Source organism: Medicago sativa, chromosome 8, assembly GCF_051527215.1.
Source record: "Medicago sativa cultivar Bolivia chromosome 8, Bolivia_mono, whole genome shotgun sequence".
In the NCBI taxonomy this organism is placed as follows: domain Eukaryota; kingdom Viridiplantae; phylum Streptophyta; class Magnoliopsida; order Fabales; family Fabaceae; genus Medicago; species Medicago sativa.
Window position 1 is genome coordinate 58441727 of NC_140756.1, and position 26294 is coordinate 58468020.

The window sequence follows — 26294 nt, forward strand, 5'->3', positions numbered from 1 at the left end:
GCAGCTTCGATGTCTCCGCTGAGAGAGGCGATGATGCCGTCCTTTGCATGGTATTTCAACTTCAGATGAGCGGTTGAACATGCAGCCCCTAGCTGGGCTAGCCCGGTCCTCCCTATAATGCAGTTATAGAGAGAAGGGCAGTCGATCACCAAGAATGGGACCTTTATTGTCTTTTTGGCCTCCTTTTCGCCGAAAGAGACCAGTAGCTCCACGTACGCCCATGGTTGGGTGCATGATCCGTTGAAGCCGTAGAGTTCATCCCCAACGTATGGAGAAAGGTTTTTCTCTGTTAGTTGGAGAGTTTTGAACATGTCGGTGTACATGATGTCGCATGAGGCCCCTGTGTCTATCAGGACTTGTCGGACATCTGCATTGGCCATCGATGCTCGCATGAGCAAAGGGATGGCAAAATTTAAAGCTCCACCAGGTAGTTCGGAGTCGTAGAAAGCCAAAGGGGGCCTTCCTCCTCGGTTGGAGGGGGTCATGGTATTGACGTCCATGAGCTCCTGAAATTTCCTCTTCATGCTCCCCATGGAGATGTTCAGTGTTCCTCCGGTAATGATGTTGGTGGTGGGGAAATGATCCCAGGTGCACGAATAGGGGGTGATTTCCACGTTATTAGGGAAATCACCGAGATGTTCCACAGACATGGCGATGGTCCTTCCATGCTCGGAACCGTCACCGACGAGCTCGACAGCTTTCTGCTCTGTAACCGGGCTTTTGATGTACTGTTTCAGCCGACCCCTCTAGATGAGGAGTTCGATGGCATCCTTCAGATGGACGCAGTCGTCGGTGGTGTGTCTGTGGCATTTGTGGAACCGGCAATATTTTGTTTTGTCGATTCCCTTCATCTCCTGAGATGGAGCCTTTGGTGGCTTGATGCCAACTTCTGCTAGATCGGCTACGGCGATCTCGGCGAGGATTTTCTCCCTTGACATAGCCAATGGAGTGTACTCGGTGAAGTGGCTGCTTGGCCTCTTGCTTTCGCGAGCAGCTTTGCCTTCCTTCTTTTTCTCGTGGAAGGGCTTTTTGGAGGATTCAGCAGCAGGTTCCTCCTTCCTGACCTTGTTGAGGATGTCCGCGTACAAAGCCTCTTCGTAGGCGATGTAGTTCTTAGTGATCGCTAGGAACTCATTGAGAGTCCTTGGGCGATCTAGGAGGACAGCTTTCTTTACGTCCGTTTCGTCGCGTAGGCCCTTGGCAATGAGGTACAACTTCATTGTCTCATTTGCGCCTCGGACCTGGACGGCTTCCTTATTGAACCTCTCGATGTAGTCTCGGAGAGGCTCGCTTCTTCCTTGGATGATGGCTTCGAGGGAAGCCACCGTTTTTGGTTGCGTCCTTGACGCTGTGAAATGGGTGGTGAACTCGTTGCAGAGGTCACTCCAGGAGTCTATGGAGTTTCTCCTCAAGTTCTTGAACCATGTGACTGCTCCTCGCCTCAGGGTGGTGACGAAAAGCTTGCATTTGACGGCACCCCGCACCGACCGGTAAGTGAGAACTGCTTCGATGTTCTCGATGTGCTCATCCGGATCGGTAGTCCCGTCGTATAAGTCCATTTGTGGCGGCTTTTCCAGTCCGCGAGGTATAGGAGCTTCCCGGATACGCCGTGTGAACGGACCGTAAGCGTTACGCTCTGTTCGGGTATCACGAGTGTCCAATGAACTGGAAGGCGACCGTGAATATCCGTTGCGCCTGGGCGCATATCTCTTGGGAGGGGACCGGCGTAGAGGGGATCTTCTCGATGGGGCCCGTCTCGGAGGGGATCTCCTGGGTGGAGATCGCCTCGGAGAGGATCTCCTTGGTGGAGACCGTCGGGGGGACCTCCTTGATGACCTCCTGGTGTAGGATGGAGATCCGATGCTCACCGAATGTCGGGGGGATCTGGAACGTGCCCGACTGGGGCTCTCTCCCCTTCTATTACGTATTGGAGAGAGATTGCCGGGTTTGGACGGTTGGGTGTGCTTGTTCCAGATCCATTAGCCGGCGGTTCTGTTCTTCGATTAACGACGTTTATCGTTGAACCGTGCGGATCAGGTTACTGATCAGTACACCGGTTGATGCTGCATCTTCTGGTGTCTCTATAGGACGGCTGGGACCTAGCAGAGGCCTTTGTTGGATATGAAGTACTTGAACTGGTTCCTCCCTAGGTGTATCCACAGATGAAGGTGAAGATGTCATGCCATCCTGTTGAGGAACGCGCACCTCACTTCGTAACTGGGATTTGGCACCGTTGGCAGCCATGGTATTTTTATGGAAAGCTTTGGTTTTTAGGATTATAAAAACGGGGGAGCTTATATATTCCCCACAGACGGCGCCACTGATCGTACCTGATCAGAAGGTGATTGCCGTGCTTTGAATGCGGTGGTTGTGACGGTGGTGGAATACGTCAGAATGCTTCTTGGAGCGGATGGGGTGTGTGTACCTGCAGGCACTCTGACGCTCAAGTCAGTAGAGATCAGAGAGTGAGGGTTTTAGAGTAAGAAAGAGTTCTACCTTGGGGACTGCAGTGAGTCCCCTATTTATAGAGGTGGAGAGCTGCAGAGCCGTTGAGGAGGCACACCTAGCCCTGGCGGTTACGAAATCGTGGGAAGTGTAACCGCCAGAGAGTTTATTGCGGGAACGTGCAGAATGTGCAAGAGAGACGTTGGGGTTCGTTTGAACCAGTCTCGTTTGCTTCGTGCAGCCCCCTCGGAAAGGGGTTAAGTTGCGAGCAATAATGTCAAACGTGGAGTTTGGGCTTTGAGTGATATTGGGCCTAAATGGATGGGCCAAGAATCCTTTTCGCCGGTCCAGAACACCATTCAACATTGGAATAAAAAATTCATTTACTTTTCATTGCAGCCAAACAATCTTTCAAATTCTCCTGATTTATAGTTTTTAAATATAAGTTTAGTTCTTTCAAAAAAAATTATAAGTTTAGTAAATTTACCATTAGGAAATGACAATCTATGTGGAGAATATAATTGAATACTATATTGTGTGAAATGGTTTATTGCCCTTGTCAAATTTATCATCATGTTTTTTGCAATGTTGCCAAGGATTGTTGATCTTTTAAACAATGCATTTCACTTATTTATTTTTAAATTCTTATATTCAAAAATAACAAAAAAGATTTCATTATTAATTTAGTTTATATTCAATCATATTTTTATTTTGCACTACAATACCATTAGGTATTTGGCTTCTACTGTTGCAGGAAAGCAAACAATGAATATATAATAAAGATCCATCCAATCCATATTTTGAGTCGTATTACCCATATTGGATGCAGAAAACCCAATTATTAACAAGAGGGGAACTTTTTATTTTGTACTACAATACCATTGGGTATTTGGCTTCTATTGTTGTAAGAAAGAAAACAATGAATATTAATAAAGATCCATCCAATCCATATTTTGAGCCGTATTACCCATATTTGATGGGGAGACCCCGATTATTAACCCTACAAGAAGGAAGGTTGTAGATGAGACGTTTCTCGGGCTTATGAAGGCATCCCAACAAAATATTGAATCTTTTGCAAGAATTTAACAAGGATCCGGCATCTTCGCAACCATGTTCATAACTAATTCATTGTTCTTAATCACGCTTTGTCATTTGAGATCTTATAATTATTTTACTGCTTTCTCAACTTTTATTCTTTTCAACTTTATTTTAAGTTTTGTTACTTTGGATGATTTATTTTATTTTTATGCAAACAAGTATTCGTTCTTTTTATACTATTACTTGAGACAATCTATAATTGCACTAATAGACTCTTAAAATAAAGTAGTGTTTTCAGTGCTAACACTTAACTCATACAATTTCCACATTTGATATGTATTAACTTTTATGTAAAATGTTCGAAAAAATGATCTTCTGGTACTTTTTAATTTATAAATAAATGTGTTGTCACCTCTTTAAAGGTTATTGATATAACAATTTCTTTTTTATAATTCATGACTATTATTTTTCTTTTAAACTGTGTCCCCTATCTATTACGAAAGACTAAATTGTAATATATATATATATATATATATATATATAAAGAACTTTGATGATCATCTAGTATTTTATGTGAGTTCTTTATTAAGGTTAAATGGTCAATTGAGTGAGTTATTAGGGATAAACATGACATATTGATTATAGACATTTTATATTAATTTTCAATTTAATAAATGGCTTTTAGCAACTACGAAGTGCTAAAAACTATTTAATTGGCGCTAACAAAACACGAAAATTTTACTTATAAGCGATATAGAAAAAATCACTACATGCAAATGAGGAAAAATATGGATTCACTTCACATGTTTGTTTATGCTTTCATCATCTTTCTTTCTATACCTCTTCCTCCTGCTAGAAGTATGTTATTTTCCACACCATTTTCTATTATCCATGTTTTTCTTTACACAATATTATATCACTTTTAGTAACATTTTTTTTTCTTATTGGACAATGTAGAAACCATTCCATGCAAAACTAAAGTTGATTGTCCACAACAGATATATTATATCGTTGAATGCCTTGATGGTTTTTGTGACTATTGGAGAGACTAAAAAATTCTGTTTAAAAATGATTATGTTACCTCTAAGTGTATAGTTTTATTTGTATGTAACATTGTTCATAATAATGTTTCTACTTTTATAATTTACTTCAAAATTTGTTTTATCATTCTATGGATGAAACATGTATTATTATTTTTATTATTATTATATGCAAATAGTTTTACTATGAATATAAAAGATATCACAAGAAAGAATGTCACTGAAAATAATAATAAACTACTTTAATGTATAAATGCAATATATGATTATCTAGATTAATTGTTTATTCTGATTCTACATTTACTATGGTTCTAGAAAAACATTGGAAATATTTGTAAGGCCTAACTCAACTAAAAATGTTGAGATTGTTAGGAAGATTATTTTTCTTGGTTATTTAGGTTTGAACTCGTAATATCCCCTTTGTGATTGTGATTTCCAAATTATGTGTGTCATTTCATCTACAGACCAAATAAATCATTTAAAGGGTTTAACTTAAGATTTTATGTTGTACCCAAAAAAAACTTAGGTTTTTATGTCATAAATTCATACAAATAATTTATCATAGACATTAAAAACCGTAACATTACACATACGATGCATGTAATGTATATCTTTAATAGATTTCTAATACATAAAATTTATTCGGGCAACTTTTGCTTGTTGTGTTAGAGACTCTCGTGGGCAATTTATTCGGGCTCAAACGAAATGGCAGCGTGCAAATATGACAGTTTTGGAGGGGGAGGCAGTAGCCTTACTCGAGACCCTTAATTTTGCGGATGCAAACAGATGGGACCGGGTTGTCTTCGAGTCTGATTCATCTATTTTAGTGCAAGCTCTATCGTCTCCGGGCCATGGTGATTCGGAATTCTATGCTATTGTTTCTAGTATTATTTATCAGTTATCTTTACATTCCAACTTCGAGATGAAGTTTGTTAGGAGACAAGCGAACATGGTTGCTCATACTTTAGCTAGGGCGGCCTGTTCTTGGCTAGTCACCGTATTTTTGATTCTTATCCTTCTTGTATTGAACATTGGTTGATTAATGATAATAGTTAACTTTGTTTCGATCAAAAAAAAAAATACATAAAATTTATGACACATGTTTCTTTTTCCACAATTTGGACCATAATAGATAATATTTTTCAAGAATCATTATATTGATTGTTTTATATTCTCTACATTTATTAAAAGAAGTCGAGAGACTCGTTACTATACTGTGAGTGTAAAGATGATATATACTGTATATATTTTCAAAATGGAGGCAATTAATTGTAAATTTGTAAAAATAAATATAGTAATAGAGATATCCATGTAGTTTTTTTTTTTTTTTTACAAATGAAGATGATCTCCTCCACAACAACCAGGATATTCAAATAACAAGACACCAACTGACTCTCAAGTTGGACTAAATCCTTTTGAATTGATAGAATAGCGATTCTCAAATTTATTAATTGACAATTATATTTATGAAATTGCAACACATGAGTCAAAATAAATCATTTATTTATTTCTACGAGATTGTCCACATGAATCACACATATCAACACCATATCACGACAAAAGTAAGTGGCTTTCTAATTCATGTATCTCACGTCAAAGGAGACAAGAAAGAAAGAAAAAACAAGCATAAAATAATTGAACTAATTAATACAACTACGTCATATTCCTTTCAATAAAGTGTATTTCTTTGTCGAAAAAATATTTTGTCTTTTTTTCATCTATAGTTTTTTTCTTTTAGTAATATTGTTTGCCCATAGTTTTTTAGTACTTGATTGTAGGTTTAAATACACATTTATAAATATATGTAATGATATTATAAAAATGGGTCATATTAAGTGAGAGGGGGTTGTTAATTGAGAGATAAAAAAATTTAAGGTTTAATTGCTCAAATATACCTTGTAATATACGCGAAGTCTTTTTTTTTTTTTTTATCAAGCTAAAGATTGCATTAAACACATAGGATTGGGCGTGAACCCTTAACAACAAAAAGTCATTACAAAGAAACTATATAGAAAGGTAAGTCTAATCTATCCTTATAAAGTAAGCTAAGAAGGAAATTGGGAGGAGAACTCCACCATTGAGAAGAAACTAGCTAAGTCTTGATCATTGCTCGCCATTGCATCTGCAGCTAAATTCCCTTCCATGTTAATGTGAGAACAAACACGTCTTAGTTGATGTTCCAATACCATACAATTTCTCCATCTATTTTGCATCTTTTAGGGAACATGAGTTCCAGAACTAAAAGCCTTCACGACCATCAGGGAGTCAATATCTATCCAAATATCAATATAATTCATCTCAACAAATGTTTTCTATAGCATACATCGATGCACAAAGCTTTGCCTCAAAAAATGTTGCATAACCAATATTCTGAACAAATCTCCATATGAAGTGAGACTGCCAGTTTCTTAAAACTCCACCAATAGCCCCACAAGGTGGAGATCCATAAGATGATCCATCAATGTTTGCTTTGACGCACCCTATCTAAGGGGGAATCTAGCGCACTTCAGTAAACCTGACATCTTCAATCCTGTTGGAATCCTATACTGCCTACTCATAATATATTATTAAAAAAGGGAAAATGTATATGCAAGATATGGGCCAAACCAAAATCTTCAAAAAACAAGGAAAAAGGAAAAAGAAGAAAAAACAATAAAAAGCAAAGTAAAAAGGCCCTAAAAGAAAAGGTGCAACTTTACCACCCGTGGGTATTCCTTGGAGAGAAGGCAAACCATAGCGGCCTCTAAAAAAATTATCTCTAATAAAAGAAGGCAAATCAGTCATCCCCATAGATCCTTGAATTGTATGACTATGACGAGCAAATATTCCATCGTTAAGGAGTGGAGAATGGTGCACCCATAGAATGGGTTATGTAAGCATCTATCTTGTGTTGTTGTTTTTGTTTCTTTGTCAAATAGGGAGGGAAAGGAGGTTCAGTTTCATTTTCTTGCATATCACGAATTTGCCTCTTTTGATATCCTTCATAACCTTTTTCAAGTGAGAATCTTTATCTTGAGTTGCCTTAATGTCGTCCACCAAAGAAGAACGAACTTCAACATTTACTAAAAGTGACTCTCTATTTATGGTTTCAAACTCTATTCCACTAGCAAGGCATCAACAACCACATTTGATGTACTAAAATTCCTTCACTATTAGCCTCCTAATTTCAGCAATGTGTGCGAAAGTTCCCATAGGTTTTCTACTAAAGACATCAACAACCACATTTGATGTATTTAAGCTCCAACCACCGTCTCTATCTCAAATTCAAATTGTTGAAAAATGTATTTAAGCCTCTTATGATCAGTGTAGATGTCAAACTTTGGTTGCATTAACACCGGAAGCATCACAATAAACTACACAATCACTCCACCCCCCCCCAAAAAAAAAAAAAAAATTGCATATCCACCATCTCTTGAACAATCTCGTAGTTTTCGGACATTATGCTCACATAGATCATTCCAATGAAACACAATATGTTTCTTTGTCAATCTAGTTAAAGGAGTTGCAAGCTTAGAAAAATCTTTGATGAACTGACAGCATTATCCTGCAAGACCAAGGATGCTGCAAATGTCTATTACAAATGTATCTAGCTTGAGCAAACCCTCCATGAGTGGGTATTTTCACTTCTCACTCAAGCTTGAATTCACAATAAATGTATAACATATGATATGATGGAAATTAGAGGAAATGTAGCAAGAAAAGTGAAAAACAAATGTGGAATCGAGGGATGAGAAATGGAGTCAATGAAGATTTTGGGGAGAGTAAAATGGGATGGCTCCCCCCCCTTCCCCCTGCCAACCTCGATTATTATTGTTGTCAGTCATTAAAAATTCCATTCATTACAGTTTCGAGCTGGTGAGGCTAGGGTTGGGTTTGGTAGATGCTGCAACATGTGGCTGAGTTCAAGTTGGGAAATTAATAGGCGCCAAATAGTACTATGAGTGAATAGAATATTGTTTGCTTCAATTTCTTCTTGGTCATTCAAAGCTCTAGGCTTGATATGCATTTAACTTTTTAAAGAGACTTTTTTGGTGTATTAACTTTTGTTTTTGCATCGTTCTTTGTTTTCTATTTTTTTTCATCCTTCTTTGTCTTCTCTTTCCTACGGATTCTCTGCTTTTGCTGTTTATTTGAGTTTCTTTTATTAGTTATTATTACATCAATTTTTTTTCCTAATATGCTTACCTTATTACTTTAGTTCTGATTTTTATCAAAAATATGACTTGCATTAAATTGGTCCTGATTTAGGTTCTTTCTTTAGTTCCTAATTTATTGACAGTTGAGTACCCTGTGTAATTTTAGTCACTGAAAGCTAAAATGTATCTGCCTTTATTCATACAGGAATTTCCCTTCCATAGTCGACTTTTTGTTTCAAAACTCACCCTAGGTTAACATCATATATTGATTACGAAGCGTATCCAACTTTTTAAACATAATTTTTTATTCTGATTTTTGCCTTCTTTGTTTTTGTTTCTCTCTGTCTATCTGATTATAACTTATTATCAATGTATGATGGTAAATACTCCTAGAATGTTGATTATTTATTTGTTAACTCCTTTGCATAAAATGTTAATTTGATTTGATTTTTAGCTGCTGTTGATGTTTGGTAATGTGTAAATGACTTGCTTGCTAAGGTTAATGTAAAAGCATGTAATCCGAATTTGTGTGAATAGAGTTCACATTCTTGATTAATGGGTTACCTTTTCAGTTGAAACTAGAGCCAAGATCAAATGAGATAAGTTGTAGACTTTGGGTTTTGTAGACTTTGGGTTTTGGAATCAAGAGAGTCTTTGAAGCGTGGATGACCTATAACAATAATTTTTTCTTTCTTTTCTACGGTGGATCACCTGCAATGTCGGTCCGCCTTAAATATTTAGAGTTAAAAAGATAATAGAGTATACATAAAAGATCAAATTGAAACTTTTTATCGTAATGAGATCGGTACAAACAATTTTAATTATATACTAGTATGAATTTATAGTATGTCGCTTTTATTGCATTGACATTAACTCAAAATTTTGTTATAATTATAAGAAAAAATTCTTATTTATCTATCAACCTAAGAAGGATAAAGTTATTCATGTTGAGTTGACACAAAACAAAATAACTCATTTGTTTTTTACTATTTATATTATGAAGTGTGTTATTTGAACAACCATTTGTATGACAATTTTTGAGATAATCATAAATTTTCAACGAAAAGAATATAAGTTGACATAAAAATCAAAGCAATAGAAAAAAAAAAAAAAATATAATATGAATATAAAATAGAAAGTTGTCACAAAAATTATCGTAAAATAGTTGTACAAATATCATTTCTCTTATATTATATATAGTTGGAAACTAATAAATTGTTTTGATTGATTTCAAGTCAATATAAGTAACTTCTTAAAAAATAAAATCAATATAAGTAACTCTACTATCTTTTAAGGGATTATTCACCTTTTATTGATGAGTATTATTTGCCATCTAATTATTACAGTTATAATAATAAATTAAATCCATATAACAAATAAATGCCTAAGATTGGTCAATCTAGGCTGCGGCGAAGAGTAGTGTAAGTCACTCATTTCGTCGATAACTTGGAATCAAGAGAGTCTTTGAAGCGTGGATGACCTATAATAATAATTTTTTCCTTCTTTCTATTATGGATTACCTATAGCGTTGGTCTAACTTAAACATTTAGAGTTAAAAAAACTATCAGAGCATGATTAAATTGAAACTTTTGATAGTAATCAGATCAGTACAAACAATTTTAGCATTCTACTAGATGAATTTATAATATGTCACTTTTTATCGCATTGACATTATCTCAAAATTTTGTTATGATTATAAGAAAAAAAAAATTATTTATCTATCAACATAAAGATGCATCTTCTTTTCGGTAGCTTATTCCATAAAAAATTCATAGTTAAATGTGTTTGACTTGAAGCAATTTTGAAATAAAAGTTTGAAAAGACTCATGCTGATTTGTACGGTCAGTCGACAATCCTAAAAACAATCTAAAATGTACAGTTTTAATTGATATTATGTCAATATAAGTAACTCCTTAAAAAAAATGAATATAAGTAACTCTACTTCCCTCAAAAAAAAAAAAAGTAACTCTACTGTCTTTTAAGGGCTATTTCCTTTTAGGGTTAATTATGTTTCTAGTCCCTATAAAGTATAAAATAGCGACCTTATAAGTTTAGTCCTTACTTAATTTTAATAGCATTTTTAGTCCCTAATTTTGTTTTTCTGAACTGAGTATTAGTCCCTACTCAATTCAAATTTGTTTAATTTATGCTTAAACTCTTAAATTTTTGAACAATTTTTTGCAGACATGTTTAGAACATTACTAAAAGTTCCTCTGCAAAAAATTATCGCAAAATTTGATTTCTACATCCAGATTTTATTACTTTTTATCTTTAACTTTTGTCGTTTTAAAAAATTCATATTTAATTCATTTCATGTCAGAAAATTCTAAATTTTAGTAAACGAACCTTTCATAGTGTTCTAATCTTGTCTCAAAAAAATCGTTCAAAAATTTAAGAGTTTAAGGATAATTAATCAAACTTTGTTTTAGCAGGGACTAAAATTATAAGTAAATTTTTTTTATAGGGACTAAAAATGCTATTAAAATTAAGTAAGGACTAAACTTACAAGGTCGCTATTTTATAGGGACTAGAAACATAATTAACCCTACCTTTTATTGATGAGTATTATATTGTCTTTTTTTTTTTTGGTAGTGAGTTATTATATTGTCATCTAATTATTATAATAATAAATTAAAACAATATAACAAAACAAAATGTGAACTCTGATGTGCACAATGTGAGAGTTTTTCAAAAGAGTCATAGTTTTCTAGTGAGAGAAACTCAAACTTCTCTCTAAACTTTCTTTCTCCTTTGTTCATCGAGGAGGGGTGGTTTTAGGTCATTTTTTGACCTAGAATCACCCCTCTACATCTTTTTTCCCCTTTTCTTTCAATCTAAATAAGTGGTTTTCACATATATCGAGTTTTTCCTTTTGTGTTTTTTGTGATTTTGCCGTCTAAGTGCGGCGTTGTGTTGTTCGTCGTCTTGTGCGGCGTTTGATTTCGCGTCTTTTCGCTGTGTTCGTTTAATTCCTATTGAAAGATCTACATCAGTCAATTACAAATTCAACCAATGATTTGGGCGTCAACGTTGCAGATCCGGAAGCATTGGGTATTTCGGTGACTTATATTTTATCATATTATTTGTAGGCAATTTGCCGTTGTATGCTATTAACTTGGGTGCTGTGAGTTTGTTCGCAGATTCATCCTTTACATTTTTAGTGATGTTTGTATCTGATGTACTCTATCGATTTGAATGAATGAATATCGTTTTGTTTTTGTCAAAAAAAACTCTGATGTGCACAAGAAAATATCGTGAATTCTGACGTACACGAATAAATGCATAAGATTGGTCAATCTAGGCTGCGGCGAAGAGTAGTCACTCATTTCGTCTTTGTCAACTGCTTCATTTTCATATCATTTGTTTGTACACACCTTCACAAAAAAAAAAAATGTTAACTAATTTGATCTGATTGACTTTTTCCCTCACCGATTTCTTTCTTAATTTCTCTCTTTTTTTGTCTTCAGTTATTAATTAGACCTTAGACCTTAGCTCAGCACCACAACAATTTTGCATGCTTAAATAGGGATCTTATATTTACATCACTTATTTTAAGGCAATATTTAATAAAAATCAATATTCTCCAACTCAACACGTCAAAAAATATTAATAATAGGTCTCATTAATAATTTTATATCATTATATCTAAATAAAATTTATTTATTTTATTATAATTTATTAAGTATGATCTGTAAAACGTGAAAAGAAAGGGTATTTTTACGGTCAACATTCTTCATAAGAACTTAACTTTTCTACTCCAACAAAAGGTGTCTGTTTAGTATTATATTGAATAAGTAAATCATTCATCATTGTGAATGGTCTAAGTGTCATTTTAAAAATAAAAACGAGAACATATGTTTGGATATTGCTTTGGCTTAAACAATATTATACTTATCTCTCATCAAATGAGAAGGGTATTTTCATAGATGATAAGAAAAAAATAAACTTCTTACTTTCATTTGATTGAATGGTTTTGAGTTTTAAGAATGGGTGGTTAAATCTTAGATTGTACTCCTTTCATCATTTAATATTAGCATAGTTTATAAAATAATGGATATTAAGAAAAGTTATTGATATAATAAAATTGTCTGAAAAGTAAGTAACTAAATCGTCTTTTATGTATAAATGTATTCAATGTTAATTTTCCATATATCAAGACAATTAATAGTAGTATTAATAAAGAGTATAGTTGAAAAAAGAGTAATGAGTACATCTATAAATTTGTAGATGATTTTATATTGGGTCATGCTAACCGGTGCTCCCATGGCACCGGTTAATGATGCCAAAAAAAGGTAATTATTACCATAAAAGGAAACATTTTTGAATTTTTTTAGTATTAGTTACACAGTTTTCAATGCAATAACTACTATATAATTTTTTTTTAACATCCTTAACCAGTGCCCGGGGGCATCGGTTAGCATTTCCGTTTTATATTTAGGGACAAACATTTTATCATAAATGGTCTTATATTTAGGGACAATGAGATTATATAAGTAAGAATTTAATTAGTATACTATGTTAGTGTATAATTATTTTACACGTACATTCAATGATGTGTTGTCACGTCAATTAATGAATATGAAAACACATGAGTTATTATATATATTAATTGTTGTGACAAAATTAATGTCCATTTCTTTTAAGAAAGGTAAATAATCTTGCTTGTAGGAACATATCATTGAATGTCCAGGGGTGTTGAGTTTGTTCGACCCTAGTATGGGTCCTTTTTAGTTTTTTTTTTTCTTCCCTTTTGTTACCAAAAAAAAATAATAATAACTTTACACCAATATAACATACTAATTAAACTCAATAAATAAAATATTGGATATACAAGAGAAGTCGCTCATTTTCCCAAAAAAAAAAAAAAAACAGAGAAGTCACTCATTTACCTAAGGTGTGTTTGTTTCAAGTTATATTCGTAGATTCCTGGGAATAAAACGATAGAAATATACATGTCTATGTTTGTTATACGTTTACTAAATTTTATTCTCGGGTATAAAACGTTTCTGGGAACAGAAAAAATTTCCCAAAGAAAAGGGTGAGAGTAAAGTTCCTTTGAAGATGGGAAGAAATTCATATTTTTATGGTTCCTGGGAATTAATATTATAATATTAAGCAAACATATTTTTTCTAAATATCTGAATAAAATTCTCATCTTTATGTTCCAAGGAATGTTATTCCTAGGAATAAATTTGGTAAACTTGAAACAAGAACACCCTTATTTAATGTCTTACATTTTTTGATAGAGTTGTAACGATAAATAGGCTTAAGATAAAGTTTTTTTCCTTTAATTAAGCTCTCAAATTGTTTTGGTGTCCAGAGTTTAAACCTCGAACCTTACATTTTTTTTTGAACAAGCAAAAATGGAATATATTTTTTTTTTGAAGAAACAAAAATGGAATATATATTAAAAACTCAACAGTATACAATTACATAGACAATAGTGAAACAAACAGAACAAACTAGTCAATGCCCAAACAAACAAAGGGGCTTGACCATCACATATGAAAATTATTACGGATAGAAATGTTAGTAGCCTTCATCCACCAAAAAGACTGTAATTTGATTTTCTCTACCAATTGGTGAACGGTATGGTCCATATTTTTGAAGACCCTACTGTTTCTTTCATTCCACAGAACCCACACACAACACAACCAGATAAGTTGCATGAAAGAGCGAATAGTACGAGAGGCACCTGCGGAATAAGCAAACTGATAAAAATGATCCGACAGACATAAAGGCTCGGCGGCAGCTATCCCTAACCAAGACCGAATTTTCCCTTACAAGTCAGCAAAAAACGGACAAGACCGAAACAGATGTTGCGCAGTCTCAATGTCACCACAATCTACCACACAATGCTGATTATCATGATGAATAATACCGCGCACACACAAGTTATCCATTGTCAGTAGTATATTCCGTAGGAGTCTCCACGCAAGAATAGAGACCTTCAAGGGGACCTATTTGTGCCAAATTAAATCTGATAAAACTTCCGAAGTCTGAACCGGTTGACTAGTAAGCATTTGGTAAACACCGCTAACTGAGTAACTCCTCGACATATCAAGTCTCCACACCCACCGATCTGTAGAATTATGCTGCAAGGAAATGTCAGACAGTAAAATCCTACACTCCCCAAACAACTCCTCCTCCCAGGCCCAGAACCGCCTACACCACTACCACGCCTCCCCCCTTCATCCCACCCTAACGCATACATATTTTTCACCGAAATAGATTTATTCACAGCTAAATCGAACCAACTCCCAAACAAATCACACAATGGCGCATCATCCACCCACGGATCCAACCAAAACGCCGTGTCTACCCCATCACTAACCTTACGCTCAACATTGTCCCTAAACCACCCTTCACCTACTTCACCTAACCCGTCACGAATACTCGCCACCTCCTTTCACCACAAAGAAACACTCTGGCCCCCCAACCGCCAACCTCCCATCCTCCTCACCATAGCGCGCTACCAACACCCTATACCACATACTACCTTTATCGACTAGTAACCTCCAACACCATTTTCCTAACAGAGAAACATTAAACTCATGCATCCTCCTCACCCCTAAACCACCATTAATTTTACTAGCACAAATATTGTTCCAACCAACCCATGAAATTTTCCTGTGATCCTCACACCCACCCCAAAAAAAATTATAAATAAAGATTCAAGGGTAGAGATTATACCTGATGGAGCTCTAAAGAAGGAAAGGGTATGGACAGGAAGAGATGACAAGACAGACTTAAGGAGAACCAAACGACCACCAATAGACAGGAATTTACTACGCCACCCTGATAGTCTCTTTTTAACTCTATCCACCACCGGCTCAAAAAGGACAACCGTCTCGGATCACCACCAATCGCAAGACCCAAATACAAGAAGTGGACCTTTTCCACTTTACACCCAAGCATAGACGCTCCTTCATTCAACCAAGAATCTGAAACATTTACCCCCACCAAAATTTTTTTATGGAAGTTCACTTTTATCCCCGACATCGGCTCAAAAAGAAGAAGGATAGCCCTCAAAGCATGAACATTTGCCCAACTTTTTACTCCCACAAGAAGCGTGTTGTCTGCAAACTGAAGATAGGAAACAACCATTGAGTCATGCGCCCCAATAGAGTACCCAGAGAAAATATTATTTTCAACCATGGATTGCATCATAACATTCAAACCTTCTGCAGCCAGTAAGAAAAGAAACTGGGATAAAGGATCTCCTTGTCTCAAACCCCTTTCTAATTGAAATTCAGGTGTCGGACTCCCATTGACCAGCACAGACGTTGTAGCTGTACAAACACACCCCTTAATCCACTTCATCCACGAAGTCGAAAATCCCATTCTACCCATTACCGCATCAAGGTAGCACCAGTAAACAGAGTCGTAAGCTTTTTCAAAATCAACCTTAAATAACATAAGCTATTTTTTACTTTTACGAGCCTCATCAACAATCTCATTAGAAATAATAATGCCATCAAGGATCTGTCTATCTCTCACAAAAGAAGATTGAGACTCAGAAATTACACTTCCAATAACCAATCACAATCTATTAGAAAGTAATTTAACCAGAATCTTATACATGCTCCCCACCAAAGAAATATAACGAAAGTCATTAAGCTTTTGAGGGTTTTCAACTTTTGGTATGAGTGCTATAAAAGTGTTATTTATACCTTTAGTTAATTTCCCATTCCAGTGAAATTCTAAAATAAAGCGCATGATATCAACCTTCAGCTCGCTCCAAAACTCCTTAATGAAGCCAAAATTCACCCCATCAGGACCTAAACTCTTATAACTGTGACAATCCCACACGGCCAACTTAACCTCCTCCAAAGAAAAAGGTTTGATCAAAATACCTCCTTCTGAAAAAGACAATCTCTTAAAAGGAAGATCATTGACATTCGGCCTTTCCACATTCAACGCTTTAAAATGAGACGCAAAATTAGAAAAAATCGCCTGACGAATAGGAGTAACCCCCTCCACCGCCACACCCTCCACGAAAATCAATGAAATTACTTTTCTTCGCTTCCTGCTTGACAAACTGAAATGAAAGTGCTTTGAATTTGCATATCCTTCACGCAACCATTATAACCGAGACTGTTGCCAACTGATACTAGTGTGAATCTGGGACAAAGAATGAATGTCTGATGTAATACCATGCAGCTTCTCAAGTTTGGCCTCTGAGAAACCCGACTCCTCCCCCTTGTTATCCAATTCTGACAACCGCAATTTTAAAGTATCGACTTTACCGGACAAATTCTGACTATGATTAATATGCCACTCCTTCAAAGCTAAGTTGATTAATTTCAACGTTTCTTTCAAAATAAAACCACCCCACCCTACCACATTGAATGAGTTCCATTGATCTATGACAAACTGTTTGTAACAAGGGAAGTCTTGCCAACACTTCAACATATGAGAGGGTCTTGGACCGCAATTGTCCTCATCAATTGTCAACAACAAGGGGCAATGATCAGATAAACCTCTCAATTGAGCCACCTGAATACAATTCGGCCACACCAAGCACCACTCAATGTTTAGCAAAAATCTATCCAATCGACTCATAGACATACCATCTCCTTTATACCATGTAAAAATATGACCACACAACGGTAAATCCACCAAATCATTTTCATCAATAAATCGACTAAAGTGAACGTGATCCAAAGAACCCTGAGAGGTTCTTACAGATATTCTCTCTTCCACATTTCGAACGGCGTTAAAATCACCACAAACACACACCTTCTTCCCCCTAAGAGATTCAAGCCAAATAGACACAGAATCCCACAACCGCTGTTTTGCCCCACCATCACAAGGAGCATAGATATCAAACAAATAAAACTCTTCATTAGACTGAACAAACCGACCATGGATCATCAGCACATGTTCAACACTAACGGAAGACCAAACCTAAAACTCCGACGAGTCCCAAATAGTTAGCAAACCCCACGACGCTCCTACTGAAGGGCGATAGGAAATTATCACATAATTGCAACTTGGTTTCTTGAATACACACAATTGCCAGACACTCTCCCCCACCATCTTACGAACTTCTTTTCTTTTCTCCGCACCCCAACCCCCTAACATTCCACGATATAAACCTCATTCTAAACACTATCCCCCAACCCCACAAAATGAACACCACATCAGCACCCCCCCTTGGCCACACTGTCACCATCAAGGTCATTCACAATCTTAGGCACCTTCTTTTTTCGACCCACCCCCGACAACAAATTAAACATGTTTTCCGGGTCCGTATTAAAATTGACTCCAATAGCTTTACCAATATCACACGCATCCTCGAAAGCCGTCTTTTCGTTGCCATTCATATTCACCCAATATTGCCAATCCGTATTAACAGATGATGAAGAAGAGGTTCCTCTTGACATAGCTTTACTAACCATCTCACTAGAATTAGTTGCCTTATTCTTCCCATTCCGTTTACGACTTTGTTGCTTTAAATTTTTTAGAACTTCCTTGCGATCTTTGGAAGGTAACCTTGCCAGTTTCTTGAGACTAGAAACATTATGTCGAACTAATGCCCCCGCCTTCCTTTTCTTTTGAATAATTTCAGGGACATTGTTTTGACCTTCACGCTGCTGCACTCTTATCTTAGCTTTTCTCATATTTTTTCTAGCACGAAAAATAAATCCTGCTTCACTGTGACTATGCTCACTCAACCATTCTGAACTCCAAGGGGCAGATATAACAGACCGTACATCAGCTGACGGACATGATTTAGTACACCTATTTTGTACAAACTTTGTGTCCTCTCCATTTAAACTTGCGTCTTTAGGAACCTGCACAGGCATTCCTCTCGGACACAGGTGTTGAACCATCACCAAGCAGCTGCACATCATCACTAGACTCTAAGTCCACGTGAATTTCATGTTGTTGTGCTGGAAAAATAACTACAAGAGCACTCAAAACAGGTTCAGCTGCACTACACAACCGAGCCTCCTCCGTACATTCTTCAAGATCCTTGCATGGCTTGTCCGCACTACTAGCATCTGAACCCACATGAACAGACCCCTCTTGACTGTGACACGCCTGATTTACGTTTTCCACTACATGCATGGCTGATGTTCCTTCCGCTACCATCTCTGCCACCATCTTCTCAACAAAAATATCAGCATTGTTTTGAATATTAAGGTCCCCATTACATTCATCTTGATCATTTTGAGAGACATTAGACACATTGTCATCCTCGAATAAACAAGCATTTTCTAGGTCCCATATGAGATGACCTAGTTGACTCTGACACACATACCAATGCATATCTTTTATCTTTAATATATTTAATTATCTATTTGAAAAAATTATGAAAATTTAATATTTTGAAAATATTGATCAAGACGAATCCAACAACATCTTATATGATATTGTTTATTTCTGTATATTAGTAGAAAAATATGGTCAAAGTATGTCAGGTCAAAAATACATATTGTCATCTAATATGGACGGAGGGAGTATTATGCATTGTCTGTCCTTACCAACTGACACAAACTTACGGAAACTTGGAGCATCACTTTTGCTGCAACTGGTAAACTCTAATTTTCATCAAAATCTCGACTTAAATCCTAAAATCCAGGATTTTGCGACTTTCTTCACCTTCAATGACTTAAATCCATAGTAGAATCCTAAAATAGGCAAAATCCATCGATTTTGATTGCGATTTTACGATTTCTTATAAACTAAGTTATTTATGACTATATACCATTTATAACATATATTTAATATTATTATTTTTTGGTAAAATCCATCAATTTTGATTGCGATGTTACAATTTTCTATATCGATTTTACAAAAGTCATTGAGTAAAATCTTTCGATTTTGATTGCGATTTTACGAGTCCCGATTTTGCTACCCTTTCGGCCTGAAGTAAAGTCCTGATTTTGACAACCTTAGCTCAATGTGTGTTGATTTATTGCTTTTATTTTTTAATTTGAAGAGAAAATACATGTTTGGATCTTAAAATTCACCATTTTCGGTTCAAAAAATCTGGGCGGATACGTGATAACTTCGGTACATAAAAGGAAAACTTTGAAACTAAAACAATCAGATTTTATACTACAAAAAAAGAAAAAAAAATCAATAACCGCTACGTCACGTCACCGTCATCATCATAATGACTATTCCATAAATGAATGATGATAGTGATATGCTATCTTATCCTATCCTAGATAAGTAAAGACAAAAGTATTTTATTTCTTATTAGAAATGTTCTTTTTAATTTTCTGAAAAGACGATTATTAAAAATGTTATTAATTAATAACTTTGAAAAACAATTTGTTTAATGTTAAACAAGGAAAAAAATACATTTTTGTTGCAAAATAAATTTTTTATTGTATATAAAGTGTAAATCTAAAAATCATTGAAGTATAGATTAATTGTCAGTTAAATCGAAAATGTTTTATATTCATTTTTTAAATAAAATGTAATTGTCAATTCTTGTCAAAAAAAATGTAATTGTCAATTAATATAATTTTAAAGGGTTACGATAGAAGACACCTTTTATGAAAGTGTCTTTTATCAAGTTATTCTATGAGCATTTGCGAAAAGACACCAACTTACTTTTATGAAGGTGTATTTTAGCAAAGTTATAACTAAAAAGTGAAAATCACACCTTAAGGTGTGACTTGTTAAAAGACACCACCAAAGGGTGGCTTGTAACAAAACCCAATTTTAAAATAATTAAATAATATAAATGCATATATTTCTAAAAGTTGAAATATGCTAAATGTACTAATTGAACATTTATACATTTGATGATTGAACATTTTTTATATATCTATCATTATACAAAGAGAATGTTAATGCGTGTCCTTGAGTTATTGGTTAAAATACTATTTTTTCCACCGAAAATTATAATCGTTTTGACCAAATCACATAGATTAGGAAATGTAATCAATTGTGTAAGGGAGAAATATATTTGAGTAATTTTACAAAATTATCTTTCACGAATGGTAATGAAAAGATAAATTAAAAAATTAAAAGAAAATAAGTAATAAACACTTAAAGGTGTAAAATAACATTAATGTTTTTCTTAAACTGGGCCCCAGTACAAACTCGACACCATTCTTATAGGGTCCGTTTGATGGTCAGGATAGGGAGACAGGATATGATACATTAATCATATCCTGCTTAAATCTCACGTTTGATGCACCAAAGAGATAAGATAAAATAAATCATTTCCCTATCCTATCCTGACTTTCCTTTGTAATTTATATCCTGAGTGTAGGCTAGGTTAGAAATTATCCTGATAGGATTAGAAGACCATTCCTTATTTATTATCTTGATATTCTACCATTTTTAAAATAATGATAGCATGTATTTTCTATTATAATTAATAACCTACCATTTTTAAAATATATTATAATGATATCCCGTGTTGTTATCATGTGCGCATCAAACATACGATAGAATTAATGTTTATCATGTTCTTATCATATCCTATTTCTATCCAACTTTATATCATATACTACCTCTATATCCTGACCATCAAACAGACCCATAGAGTCGGGACAAACTTTCATTCATATATCCAAAGTCCAAACGATAAGGGTAAAAGACATATACATTAATTAAATTAATTAATCAAATCAAAAGTTTAATTGTCATGATTTGTGTGGGTAGGTACACTAATCACATTGTGTTGCAAAGTGCAATGCTTATCTTCTATAAAGTAGGAACCAATAACATTGTGTACCCTTGTGAATAGTGTGTGTGAAACAGAACAAAACAAAAAATCTCTAATGGCTTCTTCAATCAAAATCTCAAGGCTTATTTCTCGATCATTTTCTTCTGCTTCTTCTTCCACCTCCTTGTTTTCTCGCGGTAAATTATATCTTTACTTAATCACATATTTTATGATTATTTTCATATATCATCTAACATAATTATGTGACTTTTGTTTGTGTTTGTGTTTGTGTTTTTTAGTTTTTTCTTTTAAATTTGTCTTTTTTAAGAAAATGATTTTCTGGGGTTGTTTTGAATTTGATTGATGATGGGATCACTGTCATGTTTTGAATTTTTGAGAAAAATAAGATAAGATTTTGGAAATTTTGTCATTGTAATCTGTGTGACATGAAAGAAAGGTTTCTTTTTCTTTCATTAATTGCATGGTTGGTACTACTTTTGTGGTCTCGTTTTCATAACTGTACTTTTTGATTCTCTCACTTCACTTATAGTTATCTGATACTACTTTTTTTTTTTAATAAGAGTGCTACTCCTTTTTTGGCTATAGTAATATGAAAATTGGTTTGTACATGTTTAGATTGATGGTCTATTTGGCAGAATCACGGTGTGCCACCTTGAAATGCATGTTTAAATTAACGGTGTGATGAATGTAATCACGGTGGCATCGTGATTTTGACAAATTGACACTAGATCCAAAGATGGACTTAACAAAAATAAGAGTGACACTGTGATTTTGTCAATCTCATTGTGATACTGAATGTTTCCTGCTAAAAACAAACTCATGTTTGTGTCAGTTGGAGATGATGTCATCTTGATTTCAATTGGTGATTAAAAGTGGTGTTTCAGTTTATGATTTTCATTAGGGGTTTAGGTTTTTTAAAGGCATTGATTGATGCTCAATGATAAATAGAATATTGAAAGGAAAAAAAATGTACTTTCAGGTGGGAATGGTTATCTGGGTGGATTACTCTCTAAATACAGCACTGCTGCTGCCATTGATGAAAAACCAATTAAACCATCGGTGCAAGTCGACCACACTCAGCTCCTAATTGATGGCAAATTTGTAGATGCTGCTGCTGGTGAGTGTTTTTTTTATTTTATTTTATTCTTTTTATACAATTTTGATTAGGAAAGAAAAGAGGATTAACTAAAGGAAAAGAAGGGTCGTTTTTGTGGTATCTTACCTTTTGGAGTTTGTCTGTGATCAGGTAGAACATTTCCAACATTGGATCCAAGGACAGGGGAAGTGATTGCTCATGTTGCTGAGGGTCACTCTGAAGATGTTGATAGAGCCGTTGCAGCTGCACGCAAAGCATTTGATCAAGGGCCATGGCCTAAGTTTCCAGCTTATGTATGATCATTGCTTCTTCGTTTTTCTGTTTGTGATTTTTCTATTGTTTGTCAAGTCATTATATTTGGTTCAACTTCAATGAATTTGCAGTTGAGTCCACTTTTGTTTTTCTGTTTCTGTGTTTTATAGGAAAGGCAAAAGATAATGTTGCGTGCTGCTGATTTGATTGAAAAGCATAACGATGAAATTGCAGCACTTGAGACTTGGGATAATGGGAAACCATATGAACAATCTGCTCAGATTGAAATTCCAATGCTGGTTCGCCTAATTCGTTACTATGCTGGTACGTGCGGTGTGGAAGGTGGTACCATCAGTTCTTCTCTTTGTTTTGTAAAACTACACTCACACTTGTATTTTCATATTTACCCCAGGTTGGGCAGATAAGATTCATGGGCTCACAGTTCCAGCTGATGGACCATATCATGTGCAGACATTGCACGAACCAATTGGTGTTGCTGGTCAGATCATTCCATGGAACTTCCCTCTTCTCATGTTTGCTTGGAAGGTTGGACCTGCATTGGCGTGTGGCAACACAGTCGTTCTAAAAACAGCTGAACAGACACCATTGTCTGCTTTGTATGTAGCAAAACTATTTCACGAGGTTTGATACATTCACCAATCTTGTTTTAATTTTTATAAATCAATATAAAAGCATTGTTTTTGGTGGAGTTTATTTTAACCATAAAATATATCATCTTTGCTAATTTGTAATCTTTCTTGTAGGCTGGACTTCCTCCTGGTGTTTTGAACATAATATCTGGCTTTGGTCCAACTGCAGGTGCTGCTCTTGCTAGTCACATGGATGTTGATAAGGTACTAAAATATTAAGTTCTGCACTTGTGTTTTAATGTAATTATAAGTTGCTAGTATATTCAAACTGACTTCACTCCATGTACCGACATTTTAGATTGAAGGCATGTCTAGTGTCTGACATGTGTTAGTGTCTGACACTTACACGACACTGACATATATGATTACATTTAATCACTTCTATTTCTTATATTATTACTAGTCTCTATGTATTGCCTGTCCAGTGCCTGAATCTTGGACAATCTTTTGCAGCTTGCATTTACTGGTTCAACTGATACTGGAAAAGTTGTCCTTCAACTGGCAGCTAAAAGCAATCTTAAGCCGGTAACTTTGGAGCTTGGTGGGAAATCTCCGTTTATTGTTTGCGAAGATGCTGATATAGATGAAGCTGTTGAGCTAGCACACTTTGCCTTATTCTTCAACCAGGTATGTTCAATCATAAAGTTCTTGTTATTAAACAATTGTCTCGTAAAAATCAAATAGCACTGATTGGTGTTCTTTCTGACATTCAGGGACAATGTTGCTGTGCCGGGTCTCGAACATTTGTACATGAACGTGTGCATGAGGAGTTTGTTGAGAAAGCAAAGGCCCGTGCTTTGAAACGTGCTGTAGGAGATCCATTCAAGTCAGGAACAGAACAAGGTCCTCAGGTAAATTACAACGAATAATTTGAGCGACATCTTCATGATTAATCTTAGAGCTTGGTTTTCCTAATTCTCTACGGTCATTGTGATGTTCAGATACTAGAGGCTTCACAAAATTGAAATGCATAGAAGAAATCAAGAATATACTACATTGCTACTACTTTGATATTCTCTTGTTAAACCTTAATGTTTGTGACTCTTTTGAAATGTCTGAATATATACTGAAATATTTCTTATGATCCACACAATCAGATTGATTCAAAGCAATTTGAGAAAATATTGAAGTATATTAGATCTGGCGTTGATAATGGCGCTACACTTGAAACTGGAGGAGAAAGACTTGGTAGCAAGGGCTACTATATTCAGCCTACTGTCTTCTCAAATGTTCAGGTGTGTGTGTGCGTGCGCGCGTTCACGCTTATATTCTCATCTTTGCAAAGGATTTTGAAAATACAATTCCTAATGTTTTTAATTGTATCTGTAACAATCATCCAGGATGGCATGCAGATTGCAAAAGAAGAGATATTTGGTCCAGTACAAACCATATTGAAATTCAAGTGAGATCAATGAGTCTTATTTTGTAGAGAATGATATTTTCTAGTTTCAAATATATTTTTAGTCCCTTTAAAGCACCCTTCATCAAATGTAGTCTATATAAAAATTTCAGTGTTGTTTAGCTCCCAATTTGACGATTTTTGCAAAAGTTGAAATCACCAGATTGAGAACTGAGCATCTCTAGAAAATTTTATAAGAGGTGTATTTTACAAGGACTAAAGACATATATTGAACCCTATTTTTATGTGCAATGCAATTAATTTTAATGTTGATTGGTTCAAGGGACCTTGGTGAGGTGATTCAAAGAGCAAACAATTCAAAGTATGGTCTTGCAGCAGGAGTTTTCACAAAGAACATAGACACTGCAAATACTTTGACTAGAGCATTGAAAGTTGGAACAGTTTGGGTAAATTGCTTTGATACATTTGATGCTGCAATTCCTTTTGGTGGATATAAGATGAGTGGACAGGGCAGAGAAAAAGGAGAATACAGTCTTAAAAACTACTTGCAAGTGAAGGCTGTTGTTACACCTTTGAAGAATCCAGCATGGCTTTGAGCATCTGTAATATAGATCAATAAATATGGATTTTATGATGATGATGATGATGATGATAAAATCTTGTTTATTTGTCATTTAAAACATTTGATGTTTTTACCTTTGGTTTTTTATGCTTGAATAATTATCCAGTATATTAATAATAAAATTTATTTTTGGGTAGTTTCTTATTGTTTGATACCTGATACTGCATCTATTGCTTTTGGTGGATATACTGCATCAATAAGTTATTGTTTTATAAATATTTTGTTTAGGAAATGTGTCAATACAAACTTAAATTAACTAAGCGCAATTTCTATGGAAACAATATTTTTATTTGTTTGATAAAAAACGACATACTTACTAATGTGAGGAAACCCCAAATACTCTTTTATCAATTAGCTTATTTTAGAAGTTGAACAATCGACAGAAGCAACATACTATATTTCACACTTTTCTCTCTTTTCCACTTCTTTTCACAACAACATATTTGATTTGAGTGGGATTATTTCGAGCACTGCTTCTAAACAAATTTTTTTAAAATGTCGTTGAATATGTGTATTTTTTCTCTTATAAGCAAATTTTAATTGACCACGAGTAAATTAACATAAGATGTACACAACTGCTCTAAATCCGTGTACAAAGTCACCCATATAACCAAGTTAATAAAATGCATCGGGTACACACAATTAAGCTTCAACAAAAAAACATCCCTCAACTGCTGAACCAAATACAACCAAATGCCACCTCCTTAATAATTAAAATTGAAACCAAAACGCCTACATCCGTAAAACACAACTTTTTAGGAAGAAATTCAAGTTATTTCATGGATAATAAGAGGACCAATACAAGGAGTGTAGATGATAAAATATTTAGGGATTAACTATGAAAAGAGCTGCCAAGAGCTACGATGGAAAATATGCTCCAAATCTGCAAGAGAGGGAGACATCACATCTCCACCAAAAACTTCAAAACATTAAATATATGAATCTTTTTGCATATATATATATATATATATATATATATATATATATATATATA

General features: G+C 34.8%; 2 protein-coding genes and 2 long non-coding RNA genes across 4 annotated transcripts; 3 read left to right on the top strand and 1 right to left on the bottom strand.

The window, feature by feature from the left end:
* Positions 1-746: 746 nt before the first annotated feature.
* LOC146899950 (uncharacterized) lies at positions 747-2244 on the bottom strand. Its single transcript, XM_085736887.1, has 2 exons — positions 2043-2244; positions 747-1636 (listed from the first exon to the last, which is right to left on the bottom strand). The coding sequence occupies exons 1-2, from the start codon at positions 2242-2244 to the stop codon at positions 747-749; spliced, it is 1092 nt and encodes a 363-aa protein (XP_085593013.1).
* A 1962-nt stretch (positions 2245-4206) lies between these two features.
* Positions 4207-4650, top strand: LOC146899951 (uncharacterized). The gene is made up of 2 exons (XR_015023031.1): positions 4207-4341; positions 4441-4650. It is a non-coding gene; the product is annotated as an uncharacterized LOC146899951 (long non-coding RNA).
* Positions 4651-11205: 6555 nt separating this feature from the next.
* LOC146899952 (uncharacterized) lies at positions 11206-12246 on the top strand. The gene is made up of 2 exons (XR_015022947.1): positions 11206-11336; positions 11906-12246. It is a non-coding gene; the product is annotated as an uncharacterized LOC146899952 (long non-coding RNA).
* A 9126-nt stretch (positions 12247-21372) lies between these two features.
* Positions 21373-25436, top strand: LOC146899953 (benzaldehyde dehydrogenase, mitochondrial-like). Its single transcript, XM_085731577.1, has 11 exons — positions 21373-21496; positions 22300-22437; positions 22567-22709; positions 22839-22992; positions 23081-23310; positions 23433-23522; positions 23772-23945; positions 24032-24169; positions 24416-24553; positions 24659-24720; positions 25001-25436. Exons 1-11 carry the CDS (start codon positions 21415-21417, stop codon positions 25272-25274), a joined length of 1623 nt encoding a protein of 540 aa, XP_085587703.1. The 5' UTR covers positions 21373-21414; the 3' UTR covers positions 25275-25436.
* The last annotated feature ends 858 nt before the right edge of the window (positions 25437-26294 follow it).

What these genes read in the sequence shown, in the direction of transcription:
- LOC146899953 (XM_085731577.1), top strand. Translation starts at nt 21,415, where the DNA reads ATGGCTTCTTCAATCAAAATCTCAAGGCTTATTTCTCGATCATTTTCT. An exon ending in ATTTGTAGATGCTGCTGCTG is followed by an intron (nt 22,438 to 22,566) that starts GTGAGTGTTTTT and finishes GTCTGTGATCAG; the next exon opens with GTAGAACATTTCCAACATTG. An exon ending in GAACAGAACAAGGTCCTCAG is followed by an intron (nt 24,170 to 24,415) that starts GTAAATTACAAC and finishes CCACACAATCAG; the next exon opens with ATTGATTCAAAGCAATTTGA.
- LOC146899950 (XM_085736887.1), bottom strand. Translation starts at nt 2,244, where the DNA reads ATGGCTGCCAACGGTGCCAAATCCCAGTTACGAAGTGAGGTGCGCGTT. An exon ending in ATCAACCGGTGTACTGATCA is followed by an intron (nt 1,637 to 2,042) that starts GTAACCTGATCC and finishes ATACCCGAACAG; the next exon opens with AGCGTAACGCTTACGGTCCG.